At 43.4% G+C, this 27,339-nt stretch overlaps 1 protein-coding gene across 1 annotated transcript in view; it reads right to left on the bottom strand.

Annotated features, from left to right (window-relative positions):
- Nucleotides 1–5,419: 5,419 nt before the first annotated feature.
- LOC311134321 (serine/threonine-protein phosphatase 4 regulatory subunit 1-like) overlaps nt 5,420–27,339 on the bottom strand; it is a 40,087-nt gene continuing 18,167 nt past the window's right edge. The window contains exons 11-20 of the mRNA XM_084167965.1: nt 22,231–22,688; nt 21,571–21,974; nt 18,571–18,657; nt 17,514–17,699; nt 16,695–16,856; nt 15,374–15,474; nt 13,640–13,760; nt 11,318–11,452; nt 10,830–10,971; nt 5,420–5,774 (exon numbers count right to left, since the gene is read on the bottom strand). Coding sequence (XP_084024091.1) covers nt 5,509–5,774; nt 10,830–10,971; nt 11,318–11,452; nt 13,640–13,760; nt 15,374–15,474; nt 16,695–16,856; nt 17,514–17,699; nt 18,571–18,657; nt 21,571–21,974; nt 22,231–22,688 — 2,062 coding nt within the window. The 3' untranslated portion in view covers nt 5,420–5,508. The remainder of the gene's footprint in view (nt 5,775–10,829; nt 10,972–11,317; nt 11,453–13,639; nt 13,761–15,373; nt 15,475–16,694; nt 16,857–17,513; nt 17,700–18,570; nt 18,658–21,570; nt 21,975–22,230; nt 22,689–27,339) is intronic.

The following is a 27,339-nucleotide window of genomic DNA, read 5'->3' as shown; positions in this document are numbered from 1 at the left end:
TTCTATTTCCTTTCTTAGTATAAACTCTTTTGACCTAAATTGCTTTTGTTTTCGAGATGAGTACTGAATTGCATGGCCTCTAAAGGCACATTTAAAGGTGTCCCATACAATAAGGGGATTCGCTGTACCTATGTTATGTTGGAAAAAGTCAGTTATAAAGTCAGTCATCACTCTCCTTCTTGGTAAAATAGCCCTTACACAGCCTGGAGGTGTGTTGGGTCATTGTCCTGTTGAAAAACAAATGATAGTCCCACTAAGCCCAAACCAGATGGGATGGCGTATCGCTGCAGAATGCTATGGTATCCATGCTGGTTAAGTGTGCCTTGAATTCTAAATAAATCACAGTGTCACCAGCAAAGCACCCCCACACCATAACACCTCCTCCTCCATGCTTTACTGTGGGAAATACACATGCAGAGATAATCTGTTCACCCACACCGCGTCTCACAAAGACACGGCGGTTGGAACAAAAACCTCCAATTTGGACTCCAGACCTAAGGAAACATTTCCACCGGTCTAATGTCCATTGCTCGTGTTTCTTGGCCCAAGCAAGTCTCTTCTTCTTATTGGTGTCCTTTAGTAGTGGTTTCTTTGCAGCAATTGGACCATGAAGGCCTGATTCACACAGTCTCCTCTGAACAGTTGATGTTGAGATGTGTCTGTTACTTGAACTCTGTGAAGCATTTATTAGGGTTGCAATTTCTGAGGCTGGTAACTCTAATGAACTCATCCTCTGCAGCAGAGGTAACTGTTTGAATGGTAAATGACGAGACAGAGGCATTGATGCGAGTAACCAGTCTTGTTCAGTATATTGCAATACATCCGGGTATCTCAAGTACACCGGTAAAACACTGGAGTTGCAGTAATTAACATTTACCAACAGATGGCATCATTGAGCCATCTTCCACCCATAACATCTTCCCTTTTATAAAATAGGACAGGAGCTGTCAATTCACTAACAAAACAAACCTAGTAGTAATTTCCAACATGAACAGTTTAGTATTATTATTATTATTTTTTTTCAGTTAACCACTTAACACATTTTGATACTCTCTTCACTTTTATCTCTGTCTGTCAACAATCCCTAATGGGAAACCTACAGATAAGTATTTTTGGTGGCTGGGACAGACGCCCGCAGCGTGAAAAGACAGGGGGCTTGTCTGCGTGGACTGCGGGCTCCCGCACAGGCGTGTCACCTGACTGTCTAAGGGGAGTATTGATGGGCGAGGGAGTGGCCGACCTGTGATCCCCTGGCTCTTCGCCCAGTGCCTCAGGCCCCATGTGTCTTGCTGGGGTTCCGTCTTTTGTCATGCGACCCCTATGACCATCCGAGTTCTGAGTAGATGCTGGCTCAGCAATCCGAAGGTCAACCCTGTTACGACGGTACAGTGATCCATTCACTTCGACCAAGTAGGAGCGTGGTGCCACTTTCTGTACACAGGATCCGAGTCTCCAGAGGCCCGTCCGGTCCCCTGGTAGTGGCTTCATTCGCACCGTTTCACCCACCCTGAGCTCAGGTAAGTCTTTTGCTGATTTGTCGTAGATGAACTTGGAGACCTGTCTTCTGTGACGTAGCTTCACCAGCACGTCTGTCACCACACATGGCTCCTGTCAGGTGGATGAATTATCTTGACAAAGGATAAAATGCTCACTAACAGGGATGTAAACAAATTTGTGCACAAAATTTGAGATAAATACGCTTTTTGTGTGTATGGAACATTTCTGGGATCTTTTATTTCAGCTCATGAAACATGGGACCAGAACTTTACATGTTGCGTTTATATTTTTGACCAGTGTAGTAGTCTATCAAAGTAATCAGAACAGATATTTTAATATATTTAACTTTGACTATATTTCACCACTTCACTTAAGTAAAAATACGTTTTAAACTTCAAGTATCACACAAATACTTTTAAAGAAGCAAGTCACAATTTTCCTTCATGGAAAATCACCTAGCTGAGTTTTATATTAATAAAAAATCTGTGTTGCAGGTGTTTTGAACCTTTGTGACAATGGTGTGACACTCATTTGCACAATTCATTTGTTGGTTTTTCTGATTTATATTATACATTTAATTACAGAATACTAAAAATAACAATACATAAAACATATTTTAAAAGAAACCATTGAATATTACAAAGGTTGTGAATTGCAAAGTTATGATATAAAATCTTTGAACAATGGTACATAATTGAAAAGAAAAATAAATGTAATTAAATGCATATACACTACCGGTCAAAAGTTTTAGAACACCTACTCATTCAAGGGTTTTTCTTTATTTTTACTATTTTCTACATTGTAGAATAATAATGTAGACATCAAAACTATGAAATAACACATATGGAATCATGTAGTAATCAAAATGTATTTTATATTTGAGATTCTTCAAATATCCACCCTTTGCCTTGATGACAGTTTTGCACACTCTTGGCATTCTCTCAACCAGCTTCATGAGGTAGTCACCTGGAATGCATTTCAATTAACAGGTGTGCCTTCTTAAAAGTTAATTTGTGGAATTTCTTTCCTTCTTAATGCGTTTGAGCCAATCAGTTGTGTTGTGACAAGGGAGGGGGGGTATACAGAAGATGGTATTTTATCAAATAGGGCTAAGTCCATATTTTGGCAAGAACAGCTCAAATAAGCAAAGAGAAACGACAGTCCATCATTACTTTAAGACATGAAGGTTAGTCAATATGGAACATTTCAAGAACTTTGAAAGTTTCTTCAAGTGCAGTCGCAAAAACCATCAAGCGCTATGATGAAACTGGCTCTCATGAGGACCGCCACAGGAATGGAAGACCCAGAGTTACCTCTGCTGCAGAGGGTAAGTTCATTAGAGTTACCAGCCTCAGAAATTGCATCCCAAATAAATGCTTCACAGAGTTCAAGTAACAGACACATCTCAACATCAACTGTCCAGAGGAGACTGTGTGAAATCAGGCCTTCATGGTCGAATTTCTGCAAAGAAACCACTACTAAAGGCCAGCAATAAGAAGAAGAGACTTGCTTGGGCCAAGAAACACGGGCAGACCGGTGGAAATGTGTCCTTTGGTCTGGAGTTCAAATTGGAGGTTTTGGTTCCAACCGCTGTGTCTTTGTGAGACGCGGTGTGGGTGAACGGATAATCTCTGCATGTGTATTTACCACCGTAAAGCATGGAGGAGGTGTTATGGTGTGGGGGCGCTTTGCTGGTGACACTGATTTATTTAGAATTCAAGGCACACTTAACCAGCATGGCTACCACAGTATTCTGCAGCAATACGCCATCCCATCTGGTTTGGGCTTAGTGGGACTATCATTCGTTTTACAACAGGACAATGACCCAACCCAGGCTGTGTAAGGGCTATTTTACCAAGAAGGAGAGTGATGGAGTGCTGCATCAGATGACCTGGCCTCCACAATCCCCCAACCTCAACCAAATTGAGATGGTTTGGGATGAGTCGGACCGTAGAGTGAAGGAAAAGCAGCCAACAAGTGCTCAGCATATGTGGGAACTCCTTCAAGGCTGTTGGAAAAGTATTCCAGGTGAAGCTGGTTGAAAGAATGCCAAGAGTGTGCAATGCTGTCATCAAGGCAAAGGGTGGCTATTTGAAGAATCTATATATTCTGATTTGTTTAACAATTCTGTGGTTACTACATTATTCCATGTGTGTTATTTCATAGTTTTGATGTCTTCACTATTATTCTACAATGTAGAAAATAGTAAAAATAAAGAAAAACCCTTGAATGAGTAAGTGTTCTAAAACTTTTGACCGGTAGTGTATATTAACAGTTCAACCACATAAAGAAAACAAGATGGGGAAAATTGCAGACAGATGAGATGAGTTAGGTAGGCTATAGTACTACCGCAGTGAACATTTCCATAAGATGGAAGACAGACTTGAGATGCACGCCACACCGCAATCAGTTTATGATCTCAAGTCGTGTCTATGGTCAAAAATGGGTTGCCATGTGTACAGGAGAGAAAAAAAGAGATGAAAAAGACTACAAAAGTGACTTGGTGACAGCTCCCATTATATTCACACTCATGTCTCTACAGAAAACCCTACAACTGGCCTCGGCTCCTCTGACTATACAGGTTTGACTATACAATGCTTGCCAATGTTTGGAAGTGATTTGTTCTCCAACAAACTTATTTCACCACTACTGAGATATAATGGTCAGAGCGTCTTAGAACACAAACCCAGGGCACACAACCATTCCTATACTGTACAATTTATTGTGGTCAGTGGACCGACTGACCAAAAAGTTACCATTTAACCATAGATCTGCTGTCATGATGTCGACCAAAATGGTATTGGGATCCACAATGTTGAAGTGGATAAGGGGGAGTGCTTCACAGGTCTTTACCAAACTATCAATCTCTTTTTCTGCTTCTTCGTTCTACAACAAACTCTGTCACTTTATCATAAGCCCTTGAGTCGAGAACACCCAAAATAACCTCCCTCCCCCCAAAAACACAATTGAAGGACTGTATGCCAAATGGCACCCTATTCCCTATACAGTATAAAAGGAATAGGTTGCCATTTGGGACGCAGTAATGACTTGCCCGCTGACACCAGAGGTTTATTCAGGGGAGAGCAATGTTACAGAATGTACAGATAATGATGCATTGTGTATCGAAGAATCACAATTCTAGTATGTCTATCTATACATTACATTTCTATCTGCAACGTTCTAAAGCGCTGTACCCCATTCTATAAGCTAATCTATCATTCTAAAAAAGGTTTCTTAACCCAAACGCCCCTATGGCAATACTGGCCCGAGTAATGTCCATACAGAGGTATTTCATTGGTCTCTGCCAAAAATGGGAGACTTGGGTCACATTATTGACGTGGTAAATACACAGAGGGAAGAAGCCATGAGTTCATTAACATCTTTCGTTTTGTCAAAAAAGTGTCCAATATGACTTAGGAGTGCCGAGTGGTTCGGCTGTTCCTTCTCCTAAGCAGTACTGGTTACGGAGGCCCTTGAAGACAATATGAAAAGAGAGAGAGAGAGGAACTGTGATGAGACCAGAGGACCTGAGAGAGCTGCCTGGATACGGATGGGTTGAGGTGACTCGACGACGAGACGCGAGCCACTTGGTGGGTTGCTTTCCACCTGGGATCCGACGCCATTTTGCGGTGGCTGGTTTAGCTTAGCTAGGTGCCGTTTTCAGATCGAGTGTGTGTGTGTGTGTGTGTGTATATGAGTGTGTGTATGAGTGTGTGTGTATATGAGTGTGTGTGTATGAGTGTGTGTCTGAGTGTGTGTGTGTGTTTGAGAAAGAGAGAATGAATGATTGTATGCAAGTCTATGCATGTAGGAGTGTGTGTGTGTGTATGTATGTATGTATGTATGTGTATGTGTATGTGTGTGTATGAGTTTGTGTGTGTGTGTGTTTGTTTGAGAGAGAACATGAATGATTGTATGTATGTTTATGTATCACTGCCTTTATTTCCTACAAGCTAGTGGTCTGGTGCTGGTGATAGTTGTTGGCTGTGGGTCGGAGCAGGCTGGCTGGGTCTAGATTAAGGCAGCCATGTCCATAAGCACCATGTTGGGGTCCAGGCTGTCTGTCTGGTTCTGGTTTAAGGCAGCCGTGTCCATAAGCACCATGTTGGGGTCCAGGCTGTCTGTCTGGTTCTGGTTTAAGGCAGCCGTGTCCATAAGCACCATGTTGGGGTCCAGGCTGGCAAAGAAGCGTACGTCTCGGTCCTTGTCCGCCTGCAGGGCCATCACCGTCTCCTCCAGCTCGTCTAAGTAGGCACTGCCCGGCTCTTTGAAGTACGCTGCAAGTACAAGTCAAGTCAGTATTTATAGTGGGGGAAAAAAGTATTTAGTCAGCCACCAATTGTGCATGTTCTCCCACTTAAAAAGATGAGAGAGGCCTGTAATTTTCATCATAGGTACACGTCAACTATGACAGACAAATTGAGAAAAAAAATCCAGAAAATCACATTGTAGGATTTTTTATGAATTTATTTGCAAATTATGGTGGAAAATAAGTATTTGGTCACCTACAAACAAGCAAGATTTCTGGCTCTCACAGACCTGTAACTTCTTCTTTAAGAGGCTCCTCTGTCCTCCACTCGTTACCTGTATTAACGGCACCTGTTTGAACTTGTTATCAGTATAAAAGACACCTGTCCACAACCTCAAACAGTCACACTCCAAACTCCACTATGGCCAAGACCAAAGAGCTGTCAAAGTACACCAGAAACAACATTGTAGACCTGCACCAGGCTGGGAAGACTGAATCTGCAATAGGTAAGCAGCTTGGTTTGAAGAAATCAACTGTGGGAGCAATTATTAGGAAATGGAAGACATACAAGACCCCTGATAATCTCCCTCGATCTGGGGCTCCACGCAAGATCTCACCCCGTGGGGTCAAAATGATCACAAGAACGGTGAGCAAAAATCCCAGAACCACATGGGGGGACCTAGTGAATGACCTGCAGAGAGCTGGGACCAAAGTAACAAAGCCTACCATCAGTAACACACTACGCCGCCAGGGACTCAAATCCTGCAGTGCCAGACGTGTCCCCCTGCTTAAGCCAGTACATGTCCAGGCCCGTCTGAAGTTTGCTAGAGTGCATTTGGATGATCCAGAAGAGGATTGGGAGAATGTCATATGGTCAGATGAAACCAAAATATAACTTTTTGGTAAAAACTCAACTCGTCGTGTTTGGAGGACAAAGAATGCTGAGTTGCATCCAAAGAACATCATACCTACTGTGAAGCATGGGGGTGGAAACATCATGCTTTGGGGCTGTTTTTCTGCAAAGTGACCAGGACGACTGATCCATGTAAAGGAAAGAATGAATGGGGCCATGTATCGTGAGATTTTGAGTGAAAACCTCCTTCCATCAGCAAGGGCATTGAAGATGAAACGTGGCTGGGTCTTTCAGCATGACAATGATCCCAAACACACCGCCCGGGCAACGAAGGAGTGGCTTCGTAAGAAGCATTTCAAGGTCCTGGAGTGGCCTAGCCAGTCTCCAGATCTCAACCCCATAGAAAATCTTTGGAGGGAGTTGAAAGTCCGTGTTGCCCAGCGACAGCCCCAAAACATCACTGCTCTAGAGGAGATCTGCATGGAGGAATGGGCCAAAATACCAGCAACAGTGTGTGAAAACCTTGTGAAGACTTACAGAAAACATTTGACCTGTGTCATTGCCAACAAAGGGTATATAACAAAGTATTGAGAAACTTTTGTTATTGACCAAATACTTATTTTCCACCATAATTTGCAAATAAATTCATAAAAAATCCTACAATGTGATTTTCTGGAATTTTTGTCTGCCATAGTTGACGTGTACCTATGATGAAAATTACAGGCCTCTCTCATCTTTTTAAGTGGGAGAACTTGCACAATTGGTGGCTGACTAAATACTTTTTTTCCCCACTGTATTTAAAGTGCATTTTACATGGGTCACAACCATAGAAATATAATTACTAGAATGGGTGTCCCAATTCAAGTCAATGAGGCCCTAATGGGTGGACCGGTGGGCAGTACTTAACATAATTAAATATAAGAATGTAGGAAACTGGGGAAATATGGAGAACAATGAAGAATAGAGGGAAAACATTAACAACAAAATGAAGGGAGAAAATAGTCCACAGAAGATAGAGGGAATACAATATTCTAAGTGGTATGCTCGTTTGGATATTGGAACATACCGCATAACACATTTGGGAGGAGCAAAAACAACACCATGCCATGAGAGAGAAAATCAGTTGGAACTGGGAAAGGCTACAGTTCGCTCTAACTGCTGTCATTCACTGTTTCATCAGTGGCCAATTCAACACTCTTTCCACAAAGAAGTTGGTCTAGCAATAGCTTGAATGTGTACTACATCAGTTTTTACATTGCTGATGCATTTCAAAAGACCCCTTCAGAGGAAGTTGCCACCCCTATTTCGATCATTCTAGTAATAGAGCGGAAATGCTTGTTACGGTTCCACCTCTGAAGAATGATGGGAGTCTACTTATACATATTCACGAATCTCGGGTGGGAAGGTACGTTGTGGGGATTTCCACGTGGAGAAACAACAAATAGGGCACTGACAGCTGTCAGTCTAGCTAGCTAGAATGCTAAGCTTATCTAGCAAGCATGCTAAGCTTTTCTAGCTAACCTTATCTACCTAGCTAGATTGCATGCTAATCTTATCTACCTAGCTAATGTTATCTGTTGTTGTTGCCGTTAATTTTTTACACACCGTATTCAAAAGATTAGCCAGCTGGCTAGGCTATGGCTGGATCTGAATTTGCTAAATGCAATCATATCACGCATTTATACAATAGCAAAAAAAAAAAAAAAAAAAGACAAATTATCCAATGGATTATGATCACTTTAAATATAGGCCTCAGCTCGAGACGTCTTGTTTTCCTCCGGGTGTTATCCTTGTGACAGCGTGGCTGGAGTTATGTCTTCTGGGGTGCGTTGGAAAATGTAAGCTGTTACTTGTTCCTACAGTTGGTACTATTGAATGTGTACTAGAGCAGCTATGCTACATTTAGTTCCTCCCTCCTGCTATTACTATGCTATAACCAATATTATGGTCGGCAATAATTAGTGACTATTTTCAAACTCCTATTTATTATTATTTCATACATTTTTACATTTTACATTTTAGTCATTTAGCAGACGCTCTTAACCAGAGCGACTTACAGGAGCAATTAGGGTTAAGTGCCTTGCTCAAGGGCACATCAACGTCATTTAGCAGACGCTCTTAGCCAGAGCGACTCTCAAATTGGTGCGTTCACCCTATAGCCAGTGGGATAACCACTTTACAATTTGGGGGGGGGGGGGGGGGGGGGTTAGAAGGAATACTTTAGCCTATCCCAGGTATTCCTTAAAGAGGTGGGGTTTCAAATGTCTCCGGAAGGTGGTGAGTGACTCCGCTGTCCTGGCGTCGTGAGGGAGCTTGTTCCACCATTGGGGTGCCAGAGCAGCGAACAGTTTTGACTGGGCTGAGGGGGAGCTGTGCTTCCGCAGAGGAAGGGGAGCCAGCAGGCCAGAGGTGGATGAACGCAATGTCCTCGTTTGGGTGTAGGGACTGATCAGAGCCTGAAGGTACAGGGGTGCCGTTCCCCTCACTGCTCCAAAGGCAAGCACCATGGTCTTGTAGCGGATGCGAGCTTCAATTGGAAGCCAGTGGAGTGTGCGGAGGAGGGGGGTGACGTGAGAGAACTTGGGAAGGTTGAACACCAGACGGGCTGCGGCATTCTGGATGAGTTGTAGGGGTTTAATGGCACAGGCAGGGAGCCCAGCCAACAGCGAGTTGCAGTAGTCCAGACGGGAGATGACAAGTGCCTGGACCAGGACCTGCGCCGCTTCCTGTGTAAGGCAGGGTCGCACTCTCCGAATGTTGTAGAGCATGAACCTGCAGGAGCGGGTCACCGCCTTGATGTTGGCGGAGAACGACAGGGTGTTGTCCAGGGTCACGCCTAGGCTCTTCGCACTCTGGGAGGAGGACACAGCGGAGTTGTCTACCGTGATGGCGAGATCATGGAACGGGCAGTCCTTCCCGGGGAGGAAGAGCAGCTCCGTCTTGCCAGGGTTCAGCTTGAGGTGGTGATCCGTCATCCATACTGATATGTCTGCCAGACATGCAGAGATGCGATTCGCCACCTGGTGTGATACCATTCAGCATATACAGTTTGATACAGTCCTCCCTCTCGTTGCTATTGTTGTGTAGTGCTCTTGTTGTATACCTGTATATAGTCCCGTATAGCTCAGTTGGTAGAAAATGGCGCTTGCAACGCCAGGGTTGTGGGTTCGATTCCCACGGGGGACCAGTACGAAAAAAAGTATGAAAATGTATGCACTCACTAACTGTATGTCGTTCTGGATAAGAGCGTCTGATAAATTACTGTAATGAGGAAGATAATGTATTTTCAGTGTTCAGTGTTTGACAACAGCTGATAATAAGATACATGTAAATGTACCTCTGAGACCATTCAGCCTTTATGTTTTATAATCATGTACAGTGTTTTACTTATCTATTGATATTGCTCTATTCAATATAATTCATCCATGCACAGTGGTTATGCTCTTCTCCTGCTATTTATTCATTTAATGTGTATTGTATCATATCTCTATTTCTGTTTCTGTTCTGTTTTAGACCATTCAATGAAGTCCTCTGTTTGGAACACTTTGGAGGTTGGCCTCGTCTCACTAATAGGAGATAGTTGTCCATAAGCCACAGACCTGCTTATTCTGGAGGGTCCTCCCTCACAACACTATTTTCATTTGCTTTCATGGCTCAGGACGCAAGGCTGTTTGGCTCAGCTCATTTGCGAAGAGGAAGAACTTGGCAGCTGTTTCTGATTAATAAACAATGCCATGCTGGTGGGTGGTAACATTCAAATAAAATCCAGCCCTGAAAATAAATGTAGTTTGAAAAATAATTTGTACGTTATCTCATTGGAAAATACGGATTTCCACGAATGTCCCACTTCAAGGCCAAATATATCACTTTGACTAAAATGATGATGACCTATTGACATAAATTGTTGTACAACATCATGGGTAAGCTCTGGCCATCATCTTTCAGCTCGAAAAAGTGGATTTACTGGTGTGGGCGTTTAAATGTGCGAGACATGTTCCCTCTCGAAGGCTAATTAAGTTATATTCCATTCTTGACTTTATCAATAGCATAAAGCATCTACATGCATTATAATAATAATAATAATAATAATAATAATAATAATAATATGCCATTTAGCAGACGCTTTTATCCAAAGCGACTTACAGTCATGCGTGCATACATTTTTGTGTATGGCATTAAATATGTTATTTTTGTTCATATTCTTGGGTAGATAGAGGGCCCAGTCTTTACCTTTCTCCATGACACTCTGCCGCAGTGCTTTGGCCACCAGCACGCGGACGTTGGCCACAGGGTCCAACGACAGGCTGAGGAGACTTGGGAGGAGGTGCTGGGCAAACTGGTCCATGGGCATACAGTCCTCCTCCACGATGGCCTGGGGAACACAGTGAAGAGAGTTAATAGAAAAACTGATTTAGATAGAAAGACAGACAGATGACAGATGGAGAGCAGGGTCGTGTTCATTAGGGAATGCAACAGATTATTTTTTTATTACAACGGAAAACTAAAGTTTACATTTCTTATCGGTTTCCCTTTTGTTTGGTGCCTAATGAACATGACCAAGCAGTCAGACATACAATTCTCACACCCGCCTTCTTTCAGAATAGTGCTATGGCAAGTATGGCTGATGCAATTTCACACTAAAACATTTTCTGAAGTTAGCAACTATTGGGATTAATGTTTATAAGGATTTATTTTCATAATACTATGTGTTTCCTGACCTGGCAAATGAAGGCAAAGGCCTGGCGGCCCACCCATTTTGGACAGTGGCAGAAGCGGACGATGAGCTCGTTGATGAAGTTCAGGCCCAGCTCGTGGGCTCCGCACGCATACATCTTCTGTAAGATCTCCACCACCTGGGACACACAAGATGATATTTGATGATATTTCCACAATATGAGGTCGAAATAACACTTTGAAATTGTGTATGAGCCGTTTGAAGAAAATGCCTTGAATTTCAGCCTGTTCAGGTGGGATGGAACATGACGTCACAATGTGATTATAATAAACCAATGACTGTTCATCTGGGTAAGGGGGTGGGCTCTAGACCATCCTATCACGGCTGTGTATGTAAATACAATTCATTACCAAAAGTATGTGGACACCTGCTCGTCGAACATTTCATTCTAAAATCATGGACATTAATATGGAGTTGGTCCCCCGTTTGCTGCTATAACAGCCTCCACTCTTCTGGGAAGGCTTTCCACTAGATGTTGGAATATTGCTGCTGGGACTTGCTTTCATTCATTGTCATGCTGAAACAGGAAAGGGCCTAACACCAAACTGTTGTCACAAAGTTGGAAGCACAGAATCGTCTAGAATGTCATTGTATGCTGTAGCGTTAAGATTTCCCTTCACTGGAACTAAGGGGCCTAGCCCGAACCATGAAAAACAGCCCCAGAACATTTGATCTCAGCCACCAAACTTTACAGTTGACACTATGCATTCGGGCAGGTAGCATTCTCCTGGCATCCGCTAAACCCAGATTTGTCCGTCGGACTGCCAGATGGTGAAGTGTGATTCATCACTCCAGAGAATGCGTTTCCACTGTTCCAGAGTCCAATGGCGGCGACCTTTACACCATTTCAGCCGACTCTTGGCATTGCGCATGGTGATCTTAGGCTTGTGTGCAGCTACTCGGCCATGGAAACCCATTTCATGAAGCTCCCGATGAACAGTTCTTGTGCGTTCTTTGCTTCCAGAGGCAGTTTGGAACTCAGTAGTGAGTGTTGCAACCGAGGACAGACGATTTTTATGCGCTACGCGCTTCAGCACTCGGCGGTCCCGTTCTATGAGCTTGTGTGGCATACCACTTCGCGGCTGAGCCGTTGTTGCTCCTAGACATTTCCACTTCACAATAACAGCACTTACAGTTGACCGGGACAAACTGACTTGTTGGAAAGGTGGCATCCTATGACGGTGCCACTTTGAAAGTCACTGAGCTCTTCAGTAAGGCCATTCTACTGCCAATGTTTGTCTATGGAGATTGCATGGCTGTGTGCTCGATTTTATACACCCGTCAGAAATAGCCAAATCGACGAATTTGAAGGGATGTCCACATACTTTTGTATATATAGTGTATGTGGGATGCTGGGCTGAAGGGAGTTGTAGTTTTCATTAAGCAAATATTCAACCTAGCGCCGCGTCATAAACGTGGTAATAAAATACAATGACCATAATCCATTGAGAGAAGGATAGAGAGAGTTGGTGAAGTAGCTCTACCCGATTGGTAGTTGTAGTAGTTGGTAATAAGCAGTCTTGAAAGTATGCTGCATCTACTTTGAAGAGCTAGTCAAATGATATTGTCAGACAGCCTGCAGCATACTTAGGCAGCTACCAGCTAGCCACTAGCCTAGCTAAATAGGATGACTCAAAGACAGTACAGTATGACGGAGCATAGAGATAACGCTAGATGGTTGTCTGGCTGGCTGGCTGGCTGGTACTGCCTGAGCAGAGATGAGATGATGACTTTAAGGAATGAAAAATAATGAAGTCATCAAATAAAAACTAAGTAATATACAATAATGAAATATGTTATTATTTCATAGTAATTTCCTATTGATGTCAACCCAATGTGGACCTGAAACAGACAATGGAATATTTACAATGTTTTGGCAATTGAATGTTGAATTATTTCATAATACATTTTTAAAAAAGTGCAATTATCGAAACCAAAATCAAAAACTTTGATTATGTTTTTAAAGAATGGAACCGACCTCAAAAAGCACTAATTGCTCAGCACCATTATTTAACCAGGTAAGCCAGTTGAGAACAAGTTAGAACACTATATAAGGAACAGGGTGCCATTTGCGACACAATATTTGGGTGCTTCCCATTCTTCAGAAAAGCAGGTCACTGCATGAAGATGAGATGACTGTACACTTCCACAGAAGTTTGTCACAATACAGACGTGCGCACAAACGTCATATCATTCAGGACAATCTGAGTACGTGAAAATGTTAAAAATTTATAATAAAAAAAAAAAAAAAACTTTGTTACATCATTCAACAACACATTTTTTCAAGTACAAACGGCATGCCTACCAGCTTGTAAGAGATCCACCGGACCTCCGACACTTTGTCTGAGCAGAGGGTCAGTGCTATTTGTCTGAGGTAGTTATACACGTCATAGTGGCTGTACAACTCGATGATCAAGATCAGCTGCCTGTGGACACACACATGAAGACGTTCTGTTCAACACACACTGGCTCTGAAGTATAGGGGTCATCCTAAATAAAGTACATTTTCTTTCTCTGATATCTTCACTCCGCAAAGGAGTCCAACAATATTTCTATATGCATTGGGAGCACAGAGTAATAAAACCTAGAGGGTGACCCTCCTTTCGTTTCCATTGACTGATTATGTGACAGCATGGAGCGCCATGTTAACCTGAGTGCCAGTCTGTGTGCGCTATCATGCCAAGTCCTTGTCACTCATTGTCATGTATGGCTTGACACTGAGCAATGGAGTGGACAAGAGCACAAACAGATCTGGGACCAGGACCTGTATCCACAAACTGTCTCAGAGTAGGAGTGCTGATCTAGGACATATATCTATCTATATATCTATATCATCTTATTACGATCTAAAAGGCAAAACTGATTCTTACTCTGACACGCTTTGTGGATACGGGCCCAATGTTAGTAATTTACTGTCATATGCCATCCTGCTAAGGAGCATAATTCATTGGCTGATCCATCCTGCTGACCTAGATGGGACTCTGTGATCCATTGGAAGTCCCATCCAAGTGGACTACTAAAATGGTGCATGCCTTCACAGTCTTGTGGCAAGTGCGCCCTCTATTGGGAGAAATCTGGAGGCCTCCATTCTAAACGAATGAGAAAGATTGGCCCTGAACTAAATGAATGGGAGAGTGACTCGGCCAGCTGATATCTAAATGAATGGGAGACTCACTCGGCCAGCTGGTATCTAAATGAATGCGAGACTCACTCGGCCAGCTGGTATTTAAATGAATGGGCGACTCACTCGGCCAGCTGGTATCTAAATGAATGCGAGACTCACTCGGCCAGCTGGTATTTAAATGAATGGGCGACTCACTCGGCCAGCTGGTATCTAAATGAATGGGAGACTCACTCGGCCAGCTGGTATCTAAATGAATGGGCGACTCACTCGGCCAGCTGGTATCTAAATGAATGGGAGACTCACTCGGCCAGCTGGTATCTAAATGAATGGGCGACTCACTCGGCCAGCTGGTATCTAAATGAATGGGAGACTCACTCGGCCAGCTGGTATCTAAATGAATGGGAGACTCACTCGGCCAGCTGGTATCTAAATGAATGGGAGACTCACTCGGCCAGCTGGTATCTAAATGAATGGGAGACTCACTCGGCCAGCTGGTATCTAAATGAATGGGAGACTCACTCGGCCAGCTGGTATCTAAATGAATGGGAGACTCACTCGGCCAGCTGGTATCTAAATGAATGGGAGACTCACTCGGCCAGCTGGTATCTAAATGAATGGGCGACTCACTCGGCCAGCTGGTATCTAAATGAATGGGCGACTCACTCGGCCAGCTGGTACCTAAATGAATGGGAGACTCACTCGGCCAGCTGGTATCTAAATGAATGGGAGACTCACTCGGCCAGCTGGTACCTAAATGAATGGGAGACTCACTCGGCCAGCTGGTATCTAAATGAATGGGAGACTCACTCGGCCAGCTGGTATCTAAATGAATGGGAGACTCACTCGGCCAGCTGGTATCTAAATGAATGGGAGACTCACTCGGCCAGCTGGTATCTAAATGAATGGGAGACTCACTCGGCCAGCTGGTATCTGAACCTCCAGTTGCGGCTGTTGTCCGTCACCATGAACTCCTGCAGCTGGTACAGGTACTCTCTCCTCTTCTCCGCATGGAGCAGCTGCCACAAGACAAGACAGAAGACAGAAAGCTGAAACACCACAGCAACAGATCCAAGTTATGGGTCGTTCCACCAAAACAGTGCCGTTTGCATCCCTTTGATATTTTAAGTAGAAATTGTGCACAGATATTGAATTTTAATGATTTATTTAATGTGATTAGTTTATAATTCTGTCACTTTTTTTAAGGTCAACCCCCGTAACGTGAACTGAACTTTAGTTATAATATGGTGTAAGTATTCCTTTAAAAAAAAATGTTTTCACAAGAAACATTTAACTAATAGTCAAATCATAGTATAACAACAGGTCAGCTGGTTCTACCCTTTTTGGCCATTTTCTGGTGGAAAACTGAGCGGGTCGAACATAACACGTCAACCCTGTTACCCATAGATAGATAAGCTAAAAATGTTTTAACAATGAAAAATGCTTTGTGAAGCTTCCATTCCTGTTGCAATACAACACGCTTCCATTACCCCTGTCACAAGGGGATTTATGGTTGATTTAAGATAAAATCTTCAACCCTGTTACGGTCAACCCAGTTACTTTATTTGGCACTTACTTCAGTAATTGTTTTATTTAATCTCTTGAGAAGGGAAAATGAGTTTGTTATGACAGAATGATAAAATTGGGTGAAACCAAAACATATATATATATATATATATATATATTTTACCAAGTTACACATCTCAAAAGGCACCGAATTGGTGGAACGACCCTTATCATGTCTCACCAAAGTTAGCATTATTCATCGTTACAAAACCCCTGGACAACAAATTCTCATTCATTAGTGACGCAAGGCACAAGTATCAAAAGAAGTGGAGACAAACGGAACGAGTGTAAAAAGACAGAAAAATGCCTCTCTACCTATAGACTAAACATGTTGTTATTGTGAAAGACAAAATCGGTTCTATGACAACCATATGAACCCAATACACAGGTCAAGTCAGGCAGCCATCTAAATTTAAAATCCACTCTAGATTTACCATGTGACACGTAATATGGTAGCCTGAGTTCCAGTCTGTTTGTGCAATCATGCCAACTCCTTGTCACTCATTGTCAATGTTTGGCTTGACAATGAGCAATGGAGTTGGCAAAAAGAGCACAAACAGATCTGGGACCAGGCTATTAAAAACAGCACAGCAGGTGGACCAAACGTTTTAATGTGTAGATTACCGATTTAGAATCGCTACACAGTTGCTCGTTACATGTATCGTGGTCTCACCTTGAGGAAGTCGTAGAGGTGTTTGAGCACGCCGATGCGCACCTCGTCCAGGTCCTTGAGGAAGCCGTTGAAGATGGGCACCAGGTCGGCCGCCGTCAGCTGGTCCCCCAGGATCAGGGCCAGATCGTGGATGGAGAACGCCAGCGTCCGGCGCACCTTCCACTATAGGGGTAATGAGTACAGCCAGGGGGTTAACTTGGCTCTTCACAAAACAAGACATTTCCATGTTAGGGAGCATTAGGGGGAGCATAGCCAACATGACCTTTGTCAGGTCAGAGGTGGTAAATGGGAGTATAGCCACTGCTATTTCAGCACACTCTCTTCTCTCGACCTCTGTCCCATCCAATTTGCCCAGAAATAAGCAAACATTTGAGGTAACTGAAGTTCCGTATAGCCTCTAAGTGAAAATGACAAGCTGTATTGCTTTTGGTTGCAAACTAACACGTCAATATTACGTCATGACCAAGCAGTCACTGGACTGGCCATTTGCATAGCAACGTGCATAGGATTTGCAAACAAATGTAATGGTTGTTTTCTGACGGGCATCAGAGTATCAATCTCCTGTGATGAGAGTATGTCAATACATGGTGTGTTGTTCACTTTTCGTTCCAAACCAAGCACTTATCATTGAAGACCCTGAGTTTCCGGTGTCGTGTTCTTGGGCACGCAACAGAAAACGAAAATGAGCATTTCTTATTGAACAAGCATAACATTTTCCCTCCCTGTTTCAGCCCGTTTTGGTAACTAATGAACACGACCCAGGTCCCCAACAGCATAACACAAAATAAAGCCTTTTGAGTGAAGCCAAAAAGCACCCACCTGTACGTCGGTGGCGAGGGTCTCGTACGTGTCCTTTAGGCAGTGCCAGTTCTGTCGGCCAAGGGTGAGGGCCACGCCAGGTAGGCTGAACGCACAGTGCTTGGCGATCTCCGTGTCCACCGTCTGGGCCTGTGCCGGGTCCGTCATGGAAAGATACTGTTCCAGCAGCTGCTGGGGAATCACATTCTGGAGAGGGGGGGGGGGGGACAAGAGTATGAGGAATGGTTCAAACCTGTTACTATCATAGCCATGGCAGCGGCACTCAGTAGAAAGGACAAAGGGGGCTGGTTTCCCAGACATGGACTAAAGCCCGATTCACATTCAACAGCTGAGACGAGAAGGGACTGCTTTAAGTTTTCTTGATCTGAATGGTGTAGTTTTAGAACGTCTCGTGTTGGATGCTGGAGTTTCCAAAATTCCACATGTCAAATCTTAGCTAAAGACGAGATGTGTCCGTTAGCCAATAAGAGAACAGTGCGCTGACGTTCCGTGTTTAGCCAGCCAAGCTTACAGCCAGCTATCCATTTCTGAGGGGAAAGCTGTAGTTAGCTAGCCTGGCTTGCTAATATTTATTTGTCAAGTCACAAAGTGAGCCGGTGAGCCAGCCAGTGGCTGCAGGTATTTCATGAAACTTGTTTGCTAAATACCTTGCTACAAGTAGCTAGCAACTTAGTTACAACGTATCAGCACTGTGCTCAACCTTTTTTATTTGAATGCCCATCTCGAGTCAGCTGTTTTACAACACAAAATTCTAATTCTATTCTGTCTCGTTTTGTGTCGCCTCTCTTTATGTTGGCTGTTAGATCTGTACCAGGCTTAAGCCTCATCCTGGACTCAAACGCACCATCAATGGACCAGGACTAGGCTAAATCTGGTTCCGGAACACTGGCCCTACATCTTGTCAATCGCAATTCATTGGACATTGGATCGTTTTACTATTCTCAGACAAAACAGCTTAAAAGGTACCCCAGACTTGACTGGATCATAAATGTCCCTCTATGTGTACAGTAACAAGGTTTATTAGAAATTCAGTGTTTGACAGAACTGACTAACTGACCTGGACCTTGGACTTCTCCTCACACACCTGGTTGAAAACAGAGTCCTCCTTCCCCTCCTCCTCCGCGCTCTCCATCAGCTCCGACTCCTGACCAACAACGGGAGCAGATACACATTTAGACATATCAGTCAGCTAGCACAGACAAACCTATCAGTCAGATAGCACAGACAAACATACCTGTCAGCTAGCACAGACAAACCTATCAGTCCGCTAGCACAGACAAACCTATCAATCAGCTAGCACAGACAAACCTATCAATCAGCTAGCACAGACAATCATACCAGTCCGCTAGCACAGACAAACATACCTGTCAGCTAGCACAGACAAACCTATCAGTCCGCTAGCACAGACAAACCTATCAATCAGCTAGCACAGACAAACCTATCAATCAGCTAGCACAGACAATCATACCAGTCCGCTAGCACAGACAAACATATCAGTCAGCTAGCACAGACAAACCTATCAGTCAGATAGCACAGACAAACATACCTGTCAGCTAGCACAGACAAACCTATCAGTCCGCTAGCACAGACAAACCTATCAATCAGCTAGCACAGACAAACCTATGAATCAGCTAGCACAGACAATCATACCAGTCCGCTAGCACAGACAAACATAGCAGTCCGCTAGCACAGACAAACATACCAGTCCGCTAGCACAGACAAACCTATCAGTCAGATAGCACAGACAAACATACCAGTCAGCTAGCACAGACAAACATACCAGTCAGCTAGCACAGACAAACATACCAGTCCGCTAGCACAGACAAACATACCAGTCAGCTAGCACAGACAAACATACCAGTCCGCTAGCACAGACAAACATACCAGTCCGCTAGCACAGACAAACATACCAGTCCGCTAGCACAGACAAACATACCAGTCAGCTAGCACAGACAAACATACCAGTCCGCTAGCACAGACAAACATACCAGTCCGCTAGCACAGACAAACATACCAGTCAGCTAGCACAGACAAACATACCAGTCAGCTAGCACAGACAAACATACCAGTCCGCTAGCACAGACAATCATACCAGTCCGCTAGCACAGACAAACCTATCAGTCAGATAGCACAGACAAACATACCAGTCAGCTAGCACAGACAAACATAGCAGTCCGCTAACACAGACAAACCTATCAGTCAGATAGCACAGACAATCATACCAGTCCACTAGCACAGACAAACCTATCAGTCAGATAGCACAGACAAACATACCAGTCCGCTAGCACAGACAAACCTATCAGTCAGATAGCACAGACAATCATACCAGTCCACTAGCACAGACAAACCTATCAGTCAGATAGCACAGACAAACATACCAGTCAGCTAGCACAGACAAACCTATCAGTCAGATAGCACAGACAAACATACCAGTCAGCTAGCACAGACAAACCTATCAGTCAGATAGCACAGACAAACATACCAGTCCGCTAGCACAGACAAACATACCAGTCCGCTAGCACAGACAGACATGTAGGGAAGTAGCTCAGATACACCCATATAGAGAGAAGTAAGCTAGCTAGACAACAAAGAGGACAAAAGGGAACAGAGACAGGCTTTACTGGAGTAAAATATATACTATAAAAGTTTAGTTGCTTAACTTTTTACAAATGTTGGCTGTATGGTTCATGTACATAAATCATTTAATATTACATTTTTATCTCACACAAATCCTTAGTTTTAGGCAAACAACATATGAGTTTTACTTATGGGTATGGGGAGTTATGCCCTTTCGGTATAATGAGGTAACTTCTGGACCATATTTCTCTTCATTTAAGGGAACCCTTTTGGCTCAAGAGCACCCCCAGAGGCAAAGGTTCCATATAGTGTCTTTAACGGTGTCAAAGTTCCATATAGCCTCTTTAACATTGTCAAAGTTCCATATACATTTACGTCATTTAGCAGACGCTCTTATCCAGAGCGACTTATATAGCCTCTTTAACAGTGTCAAAGTTCCATATAGTCTCTTTAATGGTGTCAAAGTTCCATATAGTCTCTTTAACAGTGTCAAAGTTCCATATAGTCTCTTTAATGGTGTCAAAGTTCCATATAGCCTCTTTAACAGTGTCAAAGTTCCATATAGTCTCTTTAATGGTGTCAAAGTTCCATATAGCCTCTTTAACGGTGTCAAAGTTCCATATAGTCTCTTTAATGGTGTCAAAGTTCCATATAGTCTCTTTAACAGTGTCAAAGTTCCATATAGCCTCTTTAACAGTGTCAAAGTTCCATATAGTCTCTTTAACGGTGTCAAAGTTCCATATAGTCTCTTTAACGGTGTCAAAGTTCCATATAGTCTCTTTAATGGTGTCAAAGTTCCATATAGCCTCTTTAACGGTGTCAAGGTTCCATATAGTCTCTTTAATGGTGTCAAAGTTCCATATAGCCTCTTTAACAGTGTCAAAGTTCCATATAGCCTCTTTAACAGTGTCAAAGTTCCATATAGTCTCTTTAATGGTGTCAAAGTTCCATATAGTCTCTTTAATGGTGTCAAAGTTCCATATAGCCTCTTTAACAGTGTCAAAGTTCCATATAGTCTCTTTAATGGTGTCAAAGTTCCATATAGTCTCTTTAATGGTGTCAAAGTTCCATATAGCCTCTTTAACAGTGTCAAAGTTCCATATAGTCTCTTTAACGGTGTCAAAGTTCCATATAGTCTCTTTAATGGTGTCAAAGTTCCATATAGCCTCTTTAACAGTGTCAAAGTTCCATATAGCCTCTTTAACAGTGTCAAAGTTCCATATAGCCTCTTTAACAGTGTCAAAGTTCCATATAGCCTCTTTAACAGTGTCAAAGTTCCATATAGCCTCTTTAACAGTGTCAAAGTTACATATAGCCTCTTTAACAGTGTCAAAGTTCCATATAGTCTCTTTAATGGTGTCAAAGTTCCATATAGTCTCTTTAATGGTGTCAGAGTTCCATATAGTCTCTTTAATGGTGTCAAAGTTCCATATAGCCTCTAATTGTCAAAAAGCAATTCATCAAAGTAATTTTGACTTACCATACTGCTGTGGTCCGGGTCATCCCGTACTAGGAAAGGCGAGTCGGGGGGTGACTCCTGAGGCTCTGCCTCCTCCTCCAACTCCTTCTCAGTCTCCTCTTCTGCCTTGTTCTCTTTCTGTTCCTCTGTAGGTTCTGGGTCCCTGGCCTGCTTGGTTGGTGGCTCAGGTGTCTGTGTCTCCTCTGTGGTCAATCTGTTCTGGGAGGACTCCTTGTCCCCATTTTCTGGTGACTGGCTCTCTGACTGACCCTCCACCTCCTCCTCCTCCTCAGACTGGCTCTCTGACTGACCCTTCATCTCCTCCTCCTCAGACTGGCTCTCTGACTGACCCTTCATCTCCTCCTCCTCAGACTGGCTCTCCAGCTGGGCAGCCTTTAGGGCGGCCGAGAGCACCTGTACTTGGGCTGGGAGACGCATGTGGAAAGACACACACAAAAAAAAACACACACACACACACACACACACACGGTCGTGAATACACAGGTCATGTTCAAACTCCCAAATGTCCAGACTATTAAATTCAGTGAGTGTTAAATAATGTTGTGAAGGTTGGATGATATCCAGCCCATTGTGTCACCATAAAACACAATTTGTCCTAAATGATTGAACCAATTTTATTGATTTATTATAACTTAATTAACAACCTTTGACAATCCTCACCTTGTACATCAGGGTCGTCCATGTGGGGCTGGAGGCAGTCCAACACCTTCTGGATTTGAGAGCTGGTTGCTGGCTGCAGACTGGTCATCTCCCCGTCCTCTAGCCCCACCACCTCCTCCTTTTCTCCCTCTGTCTGAGTCCGAGGACCCTGGCACTTCAGCATCTCCAATTCCTGGCTGATATCCGCTAACGGAGGCCTCCAGTAGTGGAAAGAGTTAAAGTTCTGGTCTGTTTGTGCCGTCTCCTTGTTTTTGTTGTTTGTGGGAGGAGGGTTGTTGTTGCCTTCGTGTCGGTTTCGGGGAGGAGTGTGTGTGGAGTCGCTGCCACTGTCCCCCCTGGACATGGATTCTAGGGATGGGGTGGAGCGGCCATCTTGGTTAATGGGTGTGTTCGAGGGTCTCACTCTGTGGCCGTTGGAGGAGCAGCGCATGGAGGACTCGATACAGAGGGGGGAATTGCTGCAACAGAGAGCCAACAAATATCAGAGAGCCCCCTTGTGTCCCGCTTAAAGTATATCAACATTATTTCAAACGCATAAAAAAAAATCTGAACATAACTTTAATTCAAACGCATTTAACACTAGAACCGCTAAATCAGTCATTTTGACTGCTTGTGAATTTTATTTATTTATTACTCTGTAATTTTAAGTCATGCGCCCCGCTGTCCTTCATTTTTACTAAATATGTCTATATACAGTGAGGGAAAAAAGTATTTGATCCCCTGCTGATTTTGTACGTTTGCCCACTGACAAAGAAATTATCAGTCTATCATTTTAATGGTAGGTTTATTTGAACAGTGAGAGACAGACTAACAACAACAAAATCCAGAAAAACGCATGTCAAAAATGTTATAAATTGATTTGCATTTTAATGAGGGAAATAAGTATTTGACCCCCTCTCAATCAGAAAGATTTCTGGCTCCCAGGTGTCTTTTATACAGGTAACGAGCTGAGATTAGGAGCACACTCTTAAAGGGAGTGCTCCTAATCTCAGTTTGTTACGTGTATAAAAGACACCTGTCCACAGAAGCAATCAATCAATCAGATTCCAAACTCTCCACCATGGCCAAGACCAAAGAGCTCTCCAAGGATGTCAGGGACAAGATTGTAGACCTACACAAGGCTGGAATGGGCTACAAGACCATCGCCAAGCAGCTTGGTGAGAAGGTGACAACAGTTGGTGCAATTATTCGCAAATGGAAGAAACACAAAAGAACTGTCAATCTCCCTCGGCCTGGGGCTCCATGCAAGATCTCACCTCGTGGAGTTGCAATGATCATGAGAACGGTGAGGAATCAGCCCAGAACTACACGGGAGGATCTTCTCAATGATCTCAAGGGAGCTGGGACCATGGTCACCAAGAAAACAATTGGTAACACACTACGCCGTGAAGGACTGAAATCCTGCAGCGCCCGCAAGGTCCCCCTGCTCAAGACAGCACATATACATGCCCGTCTGAAGTTTGCCAATGAACATCTGAATGATTCAGAGGAGAACTGGGTGAAAGTGTTGTGGTCAGATGAGACCAAAATCGAGCTCTTTGGCATCAACTCAACTCGCCGTGTTTGGAGGAGGAGGAATGCTGCCTATGACCCCAAGAACACCATCCCCACCGTCAAACATGGAGGTGGAAACATTATGCTTTGGGGGCGTTTTTCCTGCTAAGGGGACAGGACAACTTCACCGCATCAAAGGGACGATGGACGGGGCCATGTACCGTCAAATCTTGGGTGAGAACCTTCTTCCCTCAGCCAGGGCATTGAAAATGGGTCGTGGATGGGTATTCCAGCATGACAATGACCCAAAACACATGGCCAAGGCAACAAAGGAGTGGCTCAAGAAGAAGCACATTAAGGTCCTGGAGTGGCCTAGCCAGTCTCCAGACCTTAATCCCATAGAAAATCTGTGGAGGGAGCTGAAGGTTCGAGTTGCCAAACGTCAGCCTCGAAACCTTAATGACTTGGAGAAGATCTGCAAAGAGGAGAGGGACAAAATCCCTACTGAGATGTGTGCAAACCTGGTGGCCAACTACAAGAAACGTCTGACCTCTGTGATTGCCAACAAGGGTTTTGCCACCAAGTACTAAGTTATTTTTTCTGGATTTTTTTGTTGTTATTCTGTCTCTCACTGTTCAAATAAACCTACCATTAAAATGATAGACTGATCATTTCTTTGTCAGAGGGCAAACGTACAAAATCAGCAGGGGATCAAATACTTTTTTCCCTCACTGTAACACACTGTCGGTGTTAGAATCTTAATATCACAAACAGAACTGGAGTTTTAGGAGGGCATGTCATTATTTGAATGGTTTTCCCTCCCTGCTCCACTCCTTCTTCCAACAGTAGGGCCTGCTACACTCCTTCTCCCAACAGTAGGGCCTGCTCCACTCCTTCTCCCAACAGTAGGGCCTGCTCCACTCCTTCTCCCAACAGTAGGGCCTGCTCCCCTCCTTCTCCCAACAGTAGGGCCTGCTCCACTCCTTCTCCCAACAGTAGGGCCTCCTCCACTCCTTCTCCCAACAGTTGAAAGTGCCCAGCTGATAATCACCCCGATAATTGCCTCAAAACTGAACCGAAAATATACCGACACTAATTTCACAAATATAACAACAGATGAAATAAATTAAGTAAAGTATGATGGGGAAAAGGGGGGAGAATTGGTGAGTTGATGAACGAGGGGAAGCGAACGATGCATAATTATGTAATCATCAATTGTGAATGAAGAACAGCGCGGGCCATTCTATTGTATTGCTTGCAAAGAAAACAAGTAATGCCGGCACCATGAACAAAGTGAGACAGGAGCTCCCTCCCTCTGCGCAAAATAAGGCACCTGCACAGCCATTGAACTCAACAACGGTGATGAAGAATGACAAGATGACGGGAACACATTAAAGAGAACTGGAGACTATTACACACTACACTGGAGACTATTACACACTAAACTGGAGACTATTACACACTACACTGGAGACTATTACACACTACACTGGATACTATTACACACTACACTGGAGACTATTTCACACTACACTGGAGACTATTACACACTACACTGGAGACTATTACACACTACACTGGAGACTATTACACACTACACTAAAGACTATTACACACTACACTGGATACTATTACACACTGCACGGGAGACTATTACACACTACACTGGAGACTATTACACACTGCACTGGATACTATTACACACTAAACTGGAGACTATTACACACTACACTGGAGACTATTACACACTACACTGGAGACTATTACACACTACACTGGATACTATTACACACTACACTGGAGACTATTTCACACTACACTGGAGACTATTACACACTACACTGGAGACTATTACACACTACACTGGAGACTATTACACACTACACTAAAGACTATTACACACTACACTGGATACTATTACACACTGCACTGGAGACTATTACACACTACACGGGTGACTATTACACACCACACGGGTGACTATTACACACTACACTGGAGACTATTACACACTGCACTGGAGACTATTACACACTACACTGGAGACTATTACACACTGCACTGGAAACTATTACACACTACACTGAAGACTATTACACACTACACTGGAGACTATTACACACTGCACTGGATACTATTACACACTACACTGGAGACTATTACACACTGTACTGGAGACTATTAAAACTACACTGGAGACTATTACACACTACACTGGAGACTATTACACACTACACGGGTGACTATTACACACCACACTGGTGACTATTACACACTACACTGGAGACTATTACACACTGCACTGGAGACTATTACACACTACACTGGAGACTATTACACACTACACTGGAGACTATTACACACTACACTGGAGACTATTAAACACTACACTGGAGACTATTACACACTACACTGGAGACTATTACACACTACACGGGTGACTATTACACACCACACGGGTGACTATTACACACTACACTGGAGACTATTACACACTGCACTGGAGACTATTACACACTACACTGGAGACTATTACACACTACACTGGAGACTATTACACACTACACTGGAGACTATTACACACTGTACTGGAGACTATTACACACTACACTGGAGACTATTACACACTACACTGGAGACTATTACACACTACACTGGAGACTATTACACACTACACTGGAGACTATTACACACGAACACTGGAGACTATTACACACTACACTAGAGACTATTACACACGAACACTGGAGACTATTACACACGAACACTGGAGACTATTACACACTGCACTGGAGACTATTACACACTACACTGGAGACTATTACACACTACACTGGAGACTATTAAACACTACACTGGAGACTATTACACACTACACTGGAGACTATTAAACACTACACTGGAGACTATTACACACTACACTGAATACTATTACACACTACACTGGAGACTATTACACACTACACTGGAGACTATTACACACTACACTGGAGACTATTACACACTACACTGGAGACTATTACACACTGTACTGGAGACTATTACACACTACACTGGAGACTATTACACACTGCACTGGAGACTATTACACACTGTACTGGAGACTACTACACACTACACTGGAGACTATTACACACTGCACTGGAGACTATTACACACTGTACTGGAGACTACTACACACTACACTGGAGACTATTACACACTGCACTGGAGACTATTGCACACTACACTGGAGACTATTACACACTACACTGGAGACTATTACACACTACACTGGAGACTATTACACACTACAGCCAAACAAAGTTATGTCAAAGTGTCTCAAGCAAGTGAAAGTTATGAAAATGGTGTCAACTATTAGAACAAGGGACAACAGCTAAATGAAATCCAACTGATGCCATCGCATGAACACGCACACAAGCTGACAATAACTGACTATTTTTGACTGCTGTCATATCGACACCTACATTCATTATAATGCTGTTATTGCTTTTCTGCCGAGATTCACTATTTATCAAGGCCACTTGGCGCTTATAATGATGTTTAGGCTACTGATGTTTTCATCATTTGACCGAGTCTTGGTGGTTGGGGTATTTAAAAAAGAAAGAAAATCGT

Source organism: Coregonus lavaretus (assembly GCF_964263955.1).
Source record: "Coregonus lavaretus genome assembly, chromosome: 8".
NCBI lineage: Eukaryota > Metazoa > Chordata > Actinopteri > Salmoniformes > Salmonidae > Coregonus > Coregonus lavaretus.
Note: the sequence above shows the minus strand (reverse complement) of the source record. Positions and strands in the feature narration are given on the sequence as shown.